Source organism: Balaenoptera physalus, assembly GCF_965194825.1.
Source record: "Balaenoptera physalus genome assembly, chromosome: 9".
In the NCBI taxonomy this organism is placed as follows: Eukaryota; Metazoa; Chordata; class Mammalia; order Artiodactyla; family Balaenopteridae; genus Balaenoptera; species Balaenoptera physalus.
Window position 1 is genome coordinate 62,191,078 of NC_138888.1, and position 17,628 is coordinate 62,208,705.

The 17,628-nt window shown below is 35.7% G+C and overlaps 2 protein-coding genes across 4 annotated transcripts in view; both read right to left on the minus strand.

The window, feature by feature from the left end:
- The window catches only part of FHL5 (four and a half LIM domains 5), a 174,395-nt gene that overhangs the window by 65,021 nt on the left and 91,746 nt on the right, over window positions 1-17,628 (minus strand). The window lies entirely within an intron of this gene.
- Window positions 1-17,628, minus strand: part of UFL1 (UFM1 specific ligase 1) — a 62,769-nt gene that overhangs the window by 12,521 nt on the left and 32,620 nt on the right. For all 3 annotated transcript variants that reach the window (XR_014267501.1, XM_082475184.1, XM_082475185.1), the window contains exons 7-11: window positions 7,989-8,047; window positions 5,771-5,917; window positions 4,291-4,466; window positions 3,465-3,644; window positions 1,596-1,716 (exon numbers count right to left, since the gene is read on the minus strand). Coding sequence is in view for 2 of the 3 variants with exons in the window: in XM_082475184.1 (XP_082331310.1) it covers window positions 1,596-1,716; window positions 3,465-3,644; window positions 4,291-4,466; window positions 5,771-5,917; window positions 7,989-8,047 (683 nt within the window). In the remaining variant the exon portion in view is untranslated. The remainder of the gene's footprint in view (window positions 1-1,595; window positions 1,717-3,464; window positions 3,645-4,290; window positions 4,467-5,770; window positions 5,918-7,988; window positions 8,048-17,628) is intronic.

Below are 17,628 nucleotides of genomic sequence, written 5' to 3' on the forward strand. Positions count from 1 at the left end.
AAATTAAAAAAAAATGTTGACCATAAATATTAAATTAAGTAGAAAAATACAGTTATCAATCACCTACTGGCTAAATGAAGACTAAAAAAATACAAACTATGAAACAAACTAAAACACTGTAAATGAAAGTAAAATTGTTACTGAGGTATTTCTCTATTATATATTTACATTTAAAATATTCAACAAAATAGGATACTTTAGTAATGGAACTGTAACACTGAAAAATACTGAAAATACATTTCTTCATAAAGATTCATTTTTTCAATAAAATGATTTATATAAACAAAGATCTTTCTCTAAACTCTAAGAAGAATTCCCTTAGAGTTCATCATATTCTATAAGTTCTATTGCTTTCATGATAGAAAAACACAACTTTCAAAAGCACAAGTTTAAAGTGTATGTATCTTTTACATTTGGTAATAAGTTTCTTATGGGAAAGATGTTTGACATTATTCCATGAACTGTAATTAAACTATTATAAAACAACAGCACTATCAGAACAAAACACCAGATGAACCTGAATTTTTATAAGAATATAAAACAGACTAGTTATACTGACATAAGTGCAAACAATTAATTAAGGTGGATTTATAATTATATCTTAAAATAACAAAATATGCATGGTTGTGAATATTATGATTTATTGCAGTAATTTACTACATAGTTTTCCTAGAACAGAGAAATTTCAAAATATTATTGAAAGATTTTGTAGAAAAAGGTTTTTGAAGAGGAAAGAATCTCAAAGATATAGTGAATTCCCACAGCAAATAAAGTTTTTATAACGTGTTTAATATAGCTGTATTTAGTAATGAAATATGTTGAATATCTAATTTCTTTAACCCTGATACAGCACTGATAAAATTATTCCTACTATAAAAAGTATGGAATATACATGTTAATTTCCAAATGCAAGTTACTAGTATGCCAGTGCTACCTAGGATAATTTCCAGTGACTCTAAATTAAAAGAATTAAAAAAAAATGTCCTTGGGAAATTCATTCACTCAATAAATATTTATGGAGCACTTAAAATATTCCAAGGAGTGCTCTGAGTACTAGGGAAACAACAATAAATGAGATGGAGCAGACTCCCAAACGATAAAAGACATCACAATGATAAAAGTGCTGTAAAAAAAACTGGGAGGATAATCCGATGGAGAGTGACGGTGTGTGTATACTATTCTGGGTGGTTAGGGAGGCCTCTGTGAGGAACTGACATTTAAAGGTGAGCTCTTAATGACAAGAAGGAAACAGTTACTTGAAGCTTGGGAGGGAACAGCTTGTGCAAAGGCCTTGAGGTGAACACAAACTTGCAAAATTTGAGAATCAAGAAAGAAAAAAAAAGCTACTGGGGCAGGAACATAAAGAATGAGAACAGGAGATCATGAAATTAGCTTAGTTCTCACAAAATGAAACACAGTAAGTAATCACCAATATTTTCATTTTCATAATCAAAAGTTAATTCACTAGCAAAAGATTTGGTTAATATTAACAGTTAAAGGTGAATCAACCAAATAAAAGGCCTTTCAAAAGGTCTGATAAGTGCAAAGTTCACTGCAACAAATAAACTCATCTTGAATCTTGTTAATAATGTTACCTGTTGCTTTCCTCCTTCGTTCATCTTTTTTATCCTTTTTACTTGTATTAACGCTTTCTAAAATGGAGACTTGTTTCAGATCTTCTTCAGTGATTAAATGGACAGGATTATTTTTCATTTCCTGAAATAAAACATGCTTATTTTTTGTAGGCAAAAATATATAACATTACAAAAAGCATAAAATAAAAGTTGTTTATATACTCATATCCTAACTGTTCTTGTTTGGTTTCATTGCTAAGAACTATAGAGCTTTGTCTCAGCTGCCACTCTGAGATTGTTCCTCCATGCCCCAAATAAGTCTCCTCCCTTGCTGTTCTTGACTTTTTGTATTTATTACCAGCTAATGAGAAATCCTATCCTATCACTGAACAGCTGATCACACAGCATCAGATGCAATCTTCTTCAATTGTTATTGGCTAATTTTAGCACTGCTTAACGGATGACCCTTGCTACCTCTCTTTTTAAGACTCCCAAGGTCCAGTGCCACTTGGATATCTGAGATTACTAGAAAGATAATGAAATCTCCATCCCCACCCCACCATAATGATCACATATGAGTTGCATACTTAGGCATGTGAACTTTTTTCCCCTCTGGACTCATTCTTGATCTTTGCTTTTTATAAATTAATGTTAGGAACAATGAACTATTTCCAACTTCAGAAACTGATTCTTTATCATGGGAAAGGGTTCTAAATCTGTAGTGACAAACATACATTTTCACGTTAAAAATACTTCCTTTTCAGTTTTGCAAAGAAATGTTAAGAATGTTGACAGTTCAAACAAAAAATCACTTTCTTTTCCTGAATTTATTTTTGTGGTTGGAGGGAGGAGCACAAGGAAAGAAAAAAAAAAATCAATGATTATGTTAAATTTTTATTTTAGTAAAGGGTCTCAAATGAAAATAATAAGGTAGTCATTTAACTGGTAGCTAACATGTACTAAACATTTTATTTACATTGCTCCTTAATTTATATTTATCCTTGTGAGACTGGGCATCACCATCCTTTTCTCTGAAGATGAGGAAACTGGAAGTCTATTTGTCAAAGGCAAAAACAGAGTAAACAAGTTGAAATTAGAACTCAGGTTTACTGATATCAATCCTGTGTACTTTTTACTCCTCTCTGCTGCTTTGCAGGCCAAATGTAGAAAAGTTATATCATTTTTAAGACTATTAAGGAGCTTCAAAGGAATACAGATAAATACAAATTATTTATATATTTAATAAGCCCTCATGAATTTATTAACAGTCTGAGATATAAATGGGCTTTTTCTACCTATTTTGTGAGCAGGCTTTATAATGAGGGTGCTGCTAACTAGAAACATGAATTGAACAGTCATTAAAGCAGACCTGGCATGATCTCTGCTTCTAAACACTTCCACAGCCGTTGCTCTGAGGAACTACTCAATTTTAATAGTAACAATTTCTTTCCTCAGTAAGTTATCCCGCTGGTATATCCCAAATAGGTCAAATTATGAGGCTCTGCTAGATTTAGTAAATATAATGTGTACTGATTGATAAATATACTATACATTTATGCATATAATCCACAGGTATCATTTTTATGGATTTTAATGTTGGACCAATACCCTCAGGTGACTTAAATGTGAAATATATAATTTCATTTGTATGATTTCAATTTATAAAAGCAGCTTCCTAAGTTCTAACTTCTATGTTCTGACGGGAATGGAGAAGGAGAAAAACAAATCCAGGAGAGGAAATAAAAAGGAATGATGCATTGAAGGAAAATAATGTATGAAACACAGTGTTCAGTTTTGGGTATACTGCTTACCTCATTTTTCAAAAGTCATCAGATGATTCTAATGTGAAAGTACTGTTAAAATTAGTAGGCGAAAGGAAATGTGGCATACCTTTTCAGCTTTTTGGTGCATCAGGTCACTGAACAGTTCTGTACAATCATTTATAAATTTTTCACTGACTACAATAGTATCGCTAAAGACTACAGCTAAAGCCTGTTTGCTGAGTGCTCTCATCACATGTTGAAGTAATATTGCAGCATCTTCCACTGATAAGGAACTGGGTAGCAGAGGCTAGAATTACAAACAAAATGAAAACAAAGTATAAATGCAATATAATACAGATAAACCATTTGTTATATGTATTCTCTCCCTAATTCTCTCTCCATTAAGTCCATTAGTCCATTAAGTCAAAACCATCTATATGCTGATAACCTCCCAAATTGTATTTCTACCTTTATCCTCACTCCTAACTCTGAAATCACATATCCTACTGCTTCCCTAACCTCCCCCCACTCATATACCTAACAGGCATCTTATATTTTAACATGTCCTGTTCAAAACAACGTGGTTTGTGCCTCCTGCCCCCAGACTCCCAGCTCCCATCTTCTCTTCCCCATTGCTCCCCCATCTCAATTAATGGAACCACTCTCCATTCAGTTGATCAGGCCCCAAACCTACAAGTCACACTGAGTTCCTCTCATAAACTCACAAACATTCCAACTTCAAGTCCTGGTAACTTTGCCTCCAAAATACATTTCTTCTTAGTTCTTTCTGCTATCTGAAATGAACATTTTCATTAATACCCCTCCTCCCCCCGCCAACCATGAAAGTATCCTTCCTGAAAGCTACATCCTAATTCTTAAAATGGCCATATACTAGTGAAGTATCAGTTGTCACTGGTTTAAAGGAAAATTAAGAAGAAAAAGATAAAACATACTGCAATATCAACCCATGTTCCAGAGCTGATGGCTTCCTCTACTGATGCTTCCACCTGATCCACAAGTCCTTGACCAACACAAGCTGCTTTCAAAAACAAGAGTTGTGTAGTCTTATATCTTTTCTTTATGTAGCTCACAGCATCTGGGATTCCAAGTCTGGACAAAGCATCAAATTCTAGAAATACATCACGAGGTTGGAATAGAATCATCATTCACACCTTTTAGAAATCTCAGCAAAAGTTAAGTTCTACCAAAATCTATTCTTTGTGAATGCACTGTATTCTAATAGAGTTTTTTAAGAATAAAACATAGAAGTGTACCATAGCCTATTCCCTGGTTATGTTACCGTCCCCAATTTTTTATTACTAAACATATTTGTAGAAAAATTGGTTCAAGTACTGCATTAATTCAACTTTGTCTCTTACTCTCCAATTGAGGGGTCAAAGGGAAACATGAGGACTAAAGAGCAATAAAAGTAGAAATGAGGATAACGGAATGTAATGACTTAAGTAGAGAAACAAAAACTGGAATTTTGCTTATTATAGTTAACTAAAGGAATGGAATTTATTTTTAAAATCTTTCATTAGACAACTGAGGACAAAGCAATTCTCTAGTCTAATTTACACTAGTAAAAGATTTAGCATATAAAAGTAAAAAATTTAAGACTTAAATTTGCAGCCATTAAAGTTATTAGAGATATCTACCATCCTCTCTCTGTCCTCAAATAATAATATTTAAGGAAATTAATTACAACAAAATTCTAATCCAAGTCCTTGGCTGAAGAAACTGAGAAGGCACATTGTAGAAAGTCAAGAAAACATAAGCCAAGCCAGTGTTCATTCCAGCACACATTTAAACTGAATGAACACTAATGACTTACAGGTATACTTATTTATAGGTAACTGATCCCTTACATAGTTTGACTTGGGTTATGAAATTGATCAAACTGAGTTTTATATATATATGCTACTTATTTTAATGATTAAATTCAATCAATCTACTTTATCCAAATGATGGAACCTCAGAAACAAAATTTAGAATAACTTCTATGTTTCTGAAGTACTGGATAACTAATAAAAATGAACACTGTAAAACTGACAGCAATAAAATATTTCTAAGATTATGTAACTAAAAAACCAGGCAACTTCATAAGTTACAAGATATAATAAATACAATTACTTTTTATGAATTAAAAAGAACTTGAAGTATCTTATATATAGTATCACATTACTAGAAGGCTGGTAACAATCAATACCGGCTTCTGGCCTTTCTACATTACAACTGTTCAATAACTATGGAATTAAACTCAGTTACATGACCCACAAAAACCTACAGTGTGATGACTACTTTTATACTCAAAGGGAACCATTATAGTCTGCTGGCCAACAGTAAAGTACAAGTGTACTCCCAGGGCTACACCCTTTCTAAGAATGTGTTTAATATTAGAAATGATTTTTAGTTAAAAAGAAAAAAAGTTACCCAGATAGCCATTCTGCCTGAGAAAAGAATCCACCCAAGTACTTTGTGTTCTGGAGTAAATGTCAGGGACAAACACCGCTTTATCCTGTCTCCCACCAACCACAGTGCCTCGTAAGCGTCCACTATTAACAAGTTCCTCAAGAACAGCTTAAAAGAAAAGCAAACAAACAGAAATAAATCAGAGCAGGTAAAAATCTCAAAAAGTAAAACACTTTAAAATTTCACAATTTAGTTATTCTTACCCTTTAAAAAAGCAATTTAAAATTTAAATTTCATACTAAATAAAGACATTATATTTTAGACAAAACTTTCCTGCCATTTATGAGAATACTCAGGTCGTAAATTCAGGAAATTTTGGCAACTAGCTAAAGATGCTGAACTGTAATACAAACTAATTAATATTAATGTTCAATTTTTTAGTCTAATTTTGGAAAAAAAATGCCAATATTTATCTCATGATTAAAAGTAGACAATTACACACTCTGAGAATAGATAATACACAATCACTAGTGTTACCAAGTTCAATTTCCTCATATTTAGAAAAATCAAGACACCTGGATCCTATTAGAATCAACAGTGTGAAATAAAGCCATGAATATCTGTATAAATTATTACATTTCCACTGTTTAAATTGAAGGAACACATTTTAATCCTACCTATAACAGAAATATAATGCCATGGTTAAGAGGATGGATATGGACCCAGATAGCCTAAGTCCAAACCTCAATTCTGCCACCTACTAGTGCTGCCATTAACACCAAATTTATGATTTTTATTTAAACCATAACATTCGCCACTTTGTCGTTTTAAATATCAAAATCCCCTAAAAAGAGACAAAGCAGATAGGACAGAGTTATTCCTAAGTGAACCAACAAGAACAGTCAAAAGATGTCTAGCACAAAGAATGATTCAGGAAAGTTAGCTTTTAACAGAAATAAAAATTAGTTTACATAGGAATTTCAGAATTCCAATGCTGAGTAAATCAGAGTACATCAGAAAGGTCTAGATTTCACAATTGACTGCAGCACATAATTTTAAATTTTGTGTGACTGTACAACACAAATCCAAGCTAAATTCAGACGAAAGTTATCAATTTATCAGTTATTACTTGAAGAACTTTACATTATAATGAAATTTCACCAACTCTGATTATGGAAGTTCAGAAATCCGTCACATTTTAATTTTAAATTTGTCTTAAAAAATTTAACTCCATATTCTGAAAAATACAGTGAACAAAAATTAATTTTTGGTTCTGTATTTAAATTTATTTTCCATTATTCATTTTAATTTTATATTTGCACAGATACCTGAGTTGAAAGATTAAGTCATTGCTTTTAAAAATTACTTCAGCCAAGCTTTACAAAAAAACCTTCGAAATCTCGTAAGAGTTTCACAAAAACACAAAATATAGTCAATGGACCAAAATTATTTTGAAGCTATTACTGTACTGTTTGAATGCTAAGAATTTATTTTTAATGCTATAAGCCTTTTGTAAAAATTTTATTAGCCAAACACTACTTTCATAAGAAAATGTAGTAAAAACCTGTAAGAAACAAAGTAAAAATTATTCTTAATCCCAAAATTTTAAATCTCTATATGCATATGCATAGCAGAGTATTTTATACACACACATTTTTTTTATTCCACTCCTCTTGAGGTACCCAACACTAAATGTTTGGTGGGTATAACAAGACACGTGTATGAAAATTGGTATAGAGAAACTTCTCAACCAGAAATATACTTTTTAAAATAAATTTATTTATTTATTTATTTTTGGCTGTGTCAGGTCTTTGTTGCTGCACGCGGGGTTTCTCTAGGTGCCACGAGTGGAGGCTACTCTTCATTGTGGTGCGCAGCCTGCTCATTGCAGTGGCTTCTCTTGTTGCAGAGCACGGGCTCTAGGCACGCAGGCTTCAGTAGTTGCAACACGCGGGCTCAGTAGTTGTGGCTTGCGGGCTCTAGAGCACAAGCTCAGTAGTTTTAGCACACGGGGCTCAGTTGCTCCGTGGCACGTGGGATCTTCCCAGACCAGGGATTGAACCCATGTCCCCTGCATTGGCAGGCAGATTCTCAACCACTGTGCCACCAGGGAAGCCCCCTATATTTTAATTACATAAGTTTTAAGATTAAAAGAGGTAAAAACATTAAAATTAGTTAAGTTTTACATTTAGTCTATTCAACAGCTAATTAAGTGATATATCATTTAAAGCAAACTCACAGTAAAGAAGCTGCTCCTGAAACCCATATTTTGAAATCAAAGAATTCACTGCTGTAGGCCTTTATGGAAAGAAAAAAAAATAAAAAAACCATTTTACTCATCATAGAGTTACACATACTTATGAATTAAAAAAACTAGGATGATTAGTTTATGAAAAACAAATTAATTTAGAAGAAAAAAATGAAGGCAAAAATTGCACCACAGATCAAGACGGCAGGATAGGACGTGGAGCTCACCTCCTCCCTTAAGTGTATCAAAAATACATCTACATGTGGAATAATTCTCACAGAATACCTACTGAATGCTGGCAGATCTCATACAACCAAAGTTGCAAGAAAGATCACCATTTAACTGGGTAGGAAAAAGAAAAAAAAAAGGAATTGGGACAGGATCTACGTCCCTGGGAGGTACCTGTGAAAGAAGGAAGGTTCTCTCACATTGGGAACTCCCTTCACTGACTGGAAGATCAGCCGGGCCAGCAAGAGAGCTTCAGAGGCTCAGCGGAGAATGCAGCAACCAGCCTGCCACAGGCAGAACAGAGAGAGGCTGGCACGGACGGGCCTGACCACGTTGCTGCACTCCCCAGCCAGACGCATGTCTGCTAGTGGGCATGGGGGCTAGGTGCTGAATCTTGGGCTTCAGGGGACAGACCTGGGGAGAGGACTGGGATTCGCTGTGCAGAGACAGCCTGAAGGGGGTGGAGTATGCTTTGGGCTGCAACAGGAGGTGTACACAGGACTGAGCCTGGGTCTGCCACAGAAGCCCCACTGTTAATGGGGTGACCCTCAAGCAAAGGGAGGGGCAAGGCCCCACCAGAGCAGCCTCAATCTCTGCGTGCTCACAGCAGGTGTGGCTCTGCCTCTATTAGCTCTGGGAGCATGCAAGCCCGGGAGTGCTGCCCACACTTGGAGGTGGGGCTGAAATCTGAGCTGTGTCCCAGCAGCTGATCAATCCATGGATTTATGCCGCTGCTGGCAGCTTTGTAAGCTCAGCACCTGTGGGACATTCAAGCAGATTCCTGGTGATCCTGTGGCAGGGGCAAGTCTGGCATTAGCAGCTGCAAGCTTTGTGGGCATGCATATGCAGAGGTGGAGCTGGGGTCTGGGCTGGTTCTGTAGCTCCCAGGGCGGGTCCAGGTGCGCTACCATGACAGTTCAGGTGCCTGACTTCAGTGGATCTGCGCTGCTGGTTTTGTGAGCACAGCGCCCGAGGGTCACCCAGGTCGACTGCCTGCATTCCCATGATTGAGGAGGGGCCAGGGGCAGTGCCAACAAGAGCATACTTTGTGAGACTGCACGAGTGACAGGCAACACCACAGGTGCCCTCCTGGCAAACAGCTCCTGTGGAGGAATAGGCAGTGGTTTTTCTCCCAGCGGGAGCACTCCAGTCTTGCCTATCTCACACTGTAGTAGCTTAGAAATGTATCTGGGGGCTTCTACTCCAACAACTGGTGAGCAGACCCTGTCTCCAACAGGGCTGTGACAACCACAGAGCAAAGAGGACGCCCTGCTCAATATCCATTGCAGGCTCTGGTCACCACAACACCAGTCACACCCCCATCAATGGGATAACGGCCAGCACACACTGAGAAAAGACGTGCAGGGCCCCATACTAAAAACAGCTCTCACACCAAAAATATTAGATTCATGCAGGGTACAAGGGGATGCTCTGACATAAAAACAGCCCTCCAAGACCACAGCAGATAACTGTCTCTCCTAAACTCTTACAGTAAGAGAAATATAAGTAAAATGAAGAAGCAGAGGAGCCAAATGCAATTAAAAGATCAAGAGAATTCCCCTGAAAGAACAAAAAATGAAACACCTCTCCAGTCTACTAGACCCTGAGTTCAAAAAGGAGGTAATAAAACTACTGAAGGAATTAAGAAAGGCTATCAATAGAAATGCAGATCACTGTAACAAGGAACTAGTTACTAACTATAAAGAGGAACCAAGAAAAATTAGAAAACTCATTTTCTGAGATGAAAGCTGAGCTAAAGGCAATAAATAGCAAACTGAATGATGCAGAAGAATGAATAAATGATCTGGAAGAAAGAATAATGGAAATTACCCAATAAGAACAGCAGACAGAAAGACAAATGAAAAAAAATGAAAGCAATATATGAGACCTATGGAATAATATAAAGTGTGCCAATCTACACATTATAGGGATCCCAGAAGGAGAAGAAAGAAAAGGGGATCGAAAATGTATTGGAAGAAATTATGGTTGAAAACTTCCCAAACCTAAGGAAGGAAACAGATATCCAGGTATGGGAAGCAGAGAAGGTCCCAAAGGGATGAACCCAAACAAACCCACAACAGGGCATATTATAATTAAAATGACAAAAGTTAAAGAGAGGTTTCTAGGCAGCATGAGAAAACAAAGAATTAGTTACAAAGGGAACCTACTTAAGCCTATCAGCTGATTTCTCTACAAAAAGGTTTCAGGCCAGAAGGGAGTGACAAGATATATTCGATGTCCTGAAAGGGAAAAACCTACAACTTAGGAAACTCTACCTAGCAAGATTATCATTTAGGAGAGAGAAAGAATGTCTCAGACAAGCAAAAACTGAAAGAATACAGCAATACTAAACCTAGCCTAAAAGAAATATTGAAAGGTCTTCTCTCAATAGAAAAGAAGCAAGAATCTGTAGGAAAGAAAAAAAAAAAATCACAACTGGAAAGTAAATCACTTAAATAAGCCAGTACACAGATTTTAAAAAAATTATTGTGAAAGCGATAATAACTACAATGAACAGCAAAAGGATAAACATGAAGGTGCAAAAGAGGACATCAAAATCAAAAAATATGGGGGAGAAGAGTAAAAAAATACAGATTTCTTTTTTTTTAGAATGTGTTGAAGCCTATATGACTACCAGTTTGTAGCAAGGAGATACAGGAATGGGTTAACATACTTGAAAAAACAGCGTAATCACAAATCAAAAACATACAACAGATTCACAAAAACCCAAAATAAGAGAACAAAAGCATAATACAAAAGAAAACCATCAAACCACAACAAGACAAAAAGGAAAGACAAAAAGAAAAAGAAGGGAATAAGAAATATAAAATCAACTGGAAAACAAGTTTTTAAATGGCAACAAATACATATCTATCAATAATTACCTTAAGTGTCAATAGACTAAATGCTCCAATCAAAAGTCAAAGAGTGGCAGATTGGATAAAAAAACAAGAGCCTACAACATGCTGTCTACAAAAGACCCACTTGAGGGCAAATGACACACATAGATTGAAAGTGAAGGGATGGAAAAAGATGTATCATGCAAATGGAAGTGACAGAAAGGCGGGGGTAGCAATACTTGTATCAGAGAAAACAGACTTTGAAACTAAGACCATAAAAAAAGATAAACAAGGGCACTGAATAATGATAAAAGGATCAATACAAGGAAAGGATATTGCACTCGTTAACATATGCACCCAATATAGGAGAATCTGAATACATAAAACAAATACTAACAGACATAAAGGGAGAAATTGATGGGAATACAATAGTAGGAGACTTTAACACCAGACTCATATCAATGGATACATCTTCCAGACAGAAAATCAATTATGCAACAGAGATTCTAAATGACACATTAGAATAGTTAGACTTAATTGATATTTTCAGGGCATTACATCCAAAAAAACCAGAATACATAGTTTTCAAGTGCACATGGAACATTCTCTAGGACTGACCACATACAAAAACACAAAACAAGCCTCAACAAACTGAAGAGGATAGAAATTATTTCAAGTATCTTTTCTGACCACAACAGCATGAAACTAGAAATCAACCACAGAAAGAAAAACAAGAAAAAAACCGATTACATGGAGACTAAACAACATGCTACTAAAAAAAAATGGGTCAAGATGAAATCAAAGAGGAAATTAAAAAATACCATGAGACAACTGACAATGAAAACACAACCATACAAAATCTATGGCATGCAGCAAAAGCAGTCCTTAGAGGGAAGTTCACAGCAATACAGGCCTTCCTCAAAAAATAAGAAAAATCTCAAATAAACAACCTAACATACCACCTAAAAGAATCAGAAGAAAAAACAAAACCTAAAGTCAGCAGAAGAAAGGAAATAATGAAGATCAGAGAGGGAATAAATAAGAGATTAAAAAAACCAGAAACAACCCAATCAAAAAGCAGGTAGAAGATCTAAACAGACACTTCTCCAAAGACATACAGATGGCCAATACAGATGAAAAAAATGCTCAACAATGCCAATTATTAGAGAAATGCAAATCAAAACTACCATGAGGTATCACCTGACACCAGTCAAAATGACTATCATCAAAAAGGTCTACAAACAGTAAATGCTGGAGAGGGTATGGAGAAAAAGGAACCCTCCTACACTGTTGGTGAGAATGTAAATCTGTACAGGCACTATGGAGAACAGTATGGAGGTTCCTTAAAAAAACTAAAACTAGAGCTACCATATGATCCTGTAATCCCACTCCTGGGCATATAACTGGACAAAACTATAATTCGAAAAGATACATGCATCCCAATGTTCATTGCAGCACTATTTACAATATGCAAGACATGGAAGCAACTTAAATGTCCATTGATAGATGAATGGATAAAGAAGATGTGACAGATATACATACACACCCACACACACACAATGGGATATTACTCAGCCATAAGAAAAATGAAATAATGCCATTTGCAGCAACATGGATGTAACTAGAAATTATCATACTAAGTGAAATAAGCCAAAAAAAGACAAATATCATACGATATTGCTTATAAGTGGAATCTAAAAAAAAAAAAGATACAAAAAAACTTACTTACAAAACAGAAATAGACCCACAGGCATAGAAAACAAACTTATAGTTACCAAAGGGGAAAGGTAGGAGGGAGGGATAAATGAGGAACTTGGAATTAACATATACATACTACTATACATAAAATATCAATAATAAACAACAAGGACATACTGTATAGCACAGGGAACTATACTCAATATTTTATAATAATCTATAAGGGAAAAGAATCTGAAAAGGAATATATATATACACACACATATACATACATGTAACTGAATCACTTTGCTGTACACCTGAAACACACCATTGTAAATCTATACTGCAATTAAAAAAAAAAAAGAAATCAATAAAATCAAGAGCTGGTTCTTTCAAAGGGTAAACAAAACCTACAGACCTCTGGCCAGGCTCACCAAGAAGAAAAGAGAGAACTAAATAAAGTAAGAAATGAAAGAGGAGAAATAACAACTGATACCACAGAAATACAAAAACCATAAGAGAATACTATGAACAATTATATGCCATCAAATTGGACAACCCAGAAGAAATGGACAACTTTCTAGAAACATACAGTCCTCCAAAACTGAATTAAGACACAGATTAATTTGAACAGAATGATCACTAGAAGTGAAACAGAATCTGTAATAAAAAAACTCCCTGCAAACAAAAGTCCAGGACGGGATGGCTGCACTGGGGAATTAATTCTACCAACCATACAAAGAACTTACACTGATCCTTCTCAAACTCTTCCAAAAGACTGAAGAGGAGGGAACACTCCCAAAGACATTCTATGAAGTCACCATCATCCTGATACCAAAACCAAACAAAGATACCACCAAAAAAGAAAATTACAGGCCAGTATCTCTGACGAACATAGATGCAGAAAATCTCAACAAAACATTAGCAAACCGAATCCCACAATACATAAAAAAGATCATACACCACGACCAAGTGGGATTCCTCCCAAGTTCACAAGGATAGTTCAACATAGCAAATCTATCAATGTGATACACCACATAAACAAAAGAACAGACAAAAACCACATGATCATCTTGATAGCTGCAGAAAAAGCATTTGACAAAATTCAACATCCATTCATGATAACAACTCTTACCAAAGTGGGTACAGAGGGAACATATCTCAACATAATAAAAGCTATTTATGACAAACCCACAGCCAACATAATACTCAACAGTGAAAAGCTGAAAGCCTTTGTGCTGAAATTTACAACAAGGATGCCCACTGTCACCCCTTCTGTTCAACACAGTATCAGAAGTCCTAGCCACAGCAATCAGACAATAAAAAGCAATAAAAGGTACACAAACTGGAAGGGAAGAGGTAAAATTATCATTATAAGCAGGTGACATAATACCATATATGGAAAATCCTAAAGAGGCCACACAAAAACTACTAGAACTGATAAATGAATTCAGCAAGGTAGCAGGATACAAGATTAACATACAGAAATCTGTTGCATTTCTTTATACTAACAATGAAATATCAGAAAGGGAAAGTAAAAAAAAATTCCCTTTAAAAACTGCATCAAAAAAAGAAATACTTAGGAATAAACCTCATCAAGGAGGTGAAAGACATATGCTAAGAACTACAAAACATTAACAAAGGAAACTGAAGATGATTCAAAGAAATGGAAAGATACCTCATGCTTTTGGATCGGAAGAATTAATATTGTTAAAATATTAATACTACCCAAAGCAATCTACAGGTTTAATGGAATCCCTATCAAATTACCCATGACATTTTCCACAGAACTAGAACAAATAATCCTAAAATTTATATGGAACTATAAAAGACCCAGAATGGGCAAAGCGATCCTGAGGAAAAAGAACAAAGCAGGAGGCATAACCCTCCTTGACGTCAGACAATACTACAAAGCTACACTAATCAAAACAGCATGGTATTGGCACACAAACAGACACATGGGTCAATGCAACAGAAAAGACAGCCCAGGGAATTCCCTGGTGGTCCAGTGGTTAGGACTCTGTGCTTTCACTGGCAAGGGCGCAGGTTCAATCCTCGGTCAGGGAACTAAGATCCTGCAAGCCACACGGCCAAAAACAACAACAATAACAGAAAACACAGAGAGCCCAGAAATAAACCCACACACCCCCATGGTCAATTAATCTTCGACAAAGGAGGCAAGAATATACAATGGAGAAAAGACAGTCTCTTCAGCAAGTGGTGCTGGGAAAGCTGGACAGCCACATGTAAATCAATGAAGTTAGAACACTCCCTCACACCATACACAAAAATAAACTCAAAAATGGCTTAAAGACTTACATGTAAGACATGACACCATACAACACCTAGAAGAGAACATTGGCAAAACATTCTCTGACATAAATTGTAGCAATGTTTTCTTAGATCAGCCTCCCAAGGCAACAGAAATAAAAGCAAAAATAACCAAATGGGACCAAATCAAACTGATAAGCTTTGGCACAGCAAAGGAAACCATAAACAAAATGAAAAGACAACCTACGTACTGGGAGAAAATATCTGCAAACAATGTGACCAGCAAGGAGTTATTTTCAAAATATACAGTTTATATAGCTCAATATAAAAAAACAAAAACAAAAACAAAACACCAAACAACCCAATCAAAAATGGGCAGAAGACCTAAATAGACATTTCTCCAAAGAAGACATAAAGATGGCCAATAGGCACATGAAAAGATACTCAACATCACTAATTATTAGAGAAATGCAAATCAAAACTACAATGAGGTATCACCTCACATGGGTCAGAATAGCCATCATCAAAAAGTCTACAAATAATAAATGCTGGAAAGGGTGTGGAGAAAAGGGAACCCTCCTACACTGTTGGTGGGAATGTAAATTGGTGCAGCCACTGTGGAAAACAGTATGGAGGTTCCTTAACAAACTAAAACTAGAGCTACCTTTTGATCCAGCAATCTCACTCCTGGGCATATATCCAGAAAAGAGAAAAACTCTAATTCGAAAAGATACATGCACCCCAATTTCATACCAGCACTATTTTTTTTTAAATAAATAAATTAATTAATTAATTTTTGGCTGTGTTGGGTCTTCGTTTCTGTGCGAGGGCTTTCTCTAGTTGCGGAGAGCGGGGGCCCCTCTTCATTGCGGTGTGCGGGCCTCTCACTATTGCAGCCTCTCTTGTTGCGGAGCACAGGCTCCAGATGTGCAGGCTCAGTAGTTGTGGCACACGGGCTTAGTTGCTCCGCGGCATGTGGGATCTTCCCAGACCAGGGCATGAACCTGTGTCCCTGCATTGGCAGGCAGATTCTCAACCACTGCGCCACCAGGGAAGCCCACCAGCACTATTAATAATAGCCAAGACGTGAAAGCAACCTAAGTGTCCATCAACAGATGAATGGATAAAGAAGATATGATATATATACACACACACAATAGAATATTACTCAGCCATAAAAAAGAATTAAATGTTGTCATTTGCAGCAACATGGATGGACCTAGAGATTATCATACAAAGTGAAGTCAGAGGAAGACAAATGCCATATGACATCACTTACATATGGAATCTAAACTATGATACAAATGATCTTATTTACAAAACAGAAACAGACTAAGACATAGAAAACAAACTTAAGGTTATCAAAGGGGAAAAGGGGTGGGGGAGGGATAAATCAGAAGTTTGGGATTAGCAGATACAAACCACTATATATAAAATAGATAAACAAGAAGGTCCTACTGTATATATAGCACATGGAACTATATTCAGTATCCTGTAATAAAGTATAATGGAAAAGAACATGAAGAAAAGTATATATACACATATATATGTATAACTGAATTGCTTGCTGAACACCAGAAACCAACACAACATTGTAAATCAACTAAAAAAAAAAACAAAAAACTGCACCAAATTTTACATCCTTAAGCAGAGTTATGCTATTGAAATACCAGGTAATTGATCTGTCTTCCCATTCTGGGATCAATTTACTTTCCCACCAAAATTTCACCTCAAATTTGGTGACTCTTGACTATCTGTCTTGCCCTTTATTGTATGTTAATTTCTTGTTCATTCTATTTTTTCTGTCTGCAAGGCTCTCCTCACCTGGGAAGTCAGTGAATGTTATATGATTCCATTTCTGAAGAAAAATGAGATCATGTACCTACTGAAAGGAAACTGGAATGCTGTATTCCAGTTAGGGTGTATGACTGGGAGAAATCCACTTTAATTTCTCTCTTTTGCTTATCAGTATTTTCTGTAATGATTATACATTTCTTTTTTTTTGAACAGCTTTAATGAGATATACAAAATTTACATATAAATCTAACCAATTCTAAGTGTACAATTCAACGATCTCAATAAATTAACAGAGCTGAGCAACCAACACCACAATCCAGTTTTAGAAGGTTTCCATCACCCAAAAAGTTCCTTCCTAGATGTTTGCAGTTAATTCCTGTTGCCACCCGTAGACCTTCAGAACCACTGATCTGCTTTCTGCCTCTACAAATGTGCTTTTCTAGAGATTTCTTATAAATGGAATCAGTATGTGGTCTCTTGTGTCCGGCTTCTTTTACTTAGCATGTCTTTGAGGTTCATGTATAATAAAGCACGGATCAGTATTCACTCCTTTTTATTGCTGAATAGCATTCTGGTGTATGGATATACCATATTTTGTTGTTTGTATCCATTTATCAGTTGATGGACACCTGGATTATTTCCAGTTTGGGGCTATTATGAATAATGCTGCTATGAAGATTTGTTTCATGCCTTTGTGCAGAGATATGTTTTCATTTCTTTTGGACAGATCCCTGTGAATGTTTTTCTTTTACAATAATTATAATTTCTTTTAAGTAAAGGAAACAATTGAAAAAAAAGATCTAGACTTTATTCTG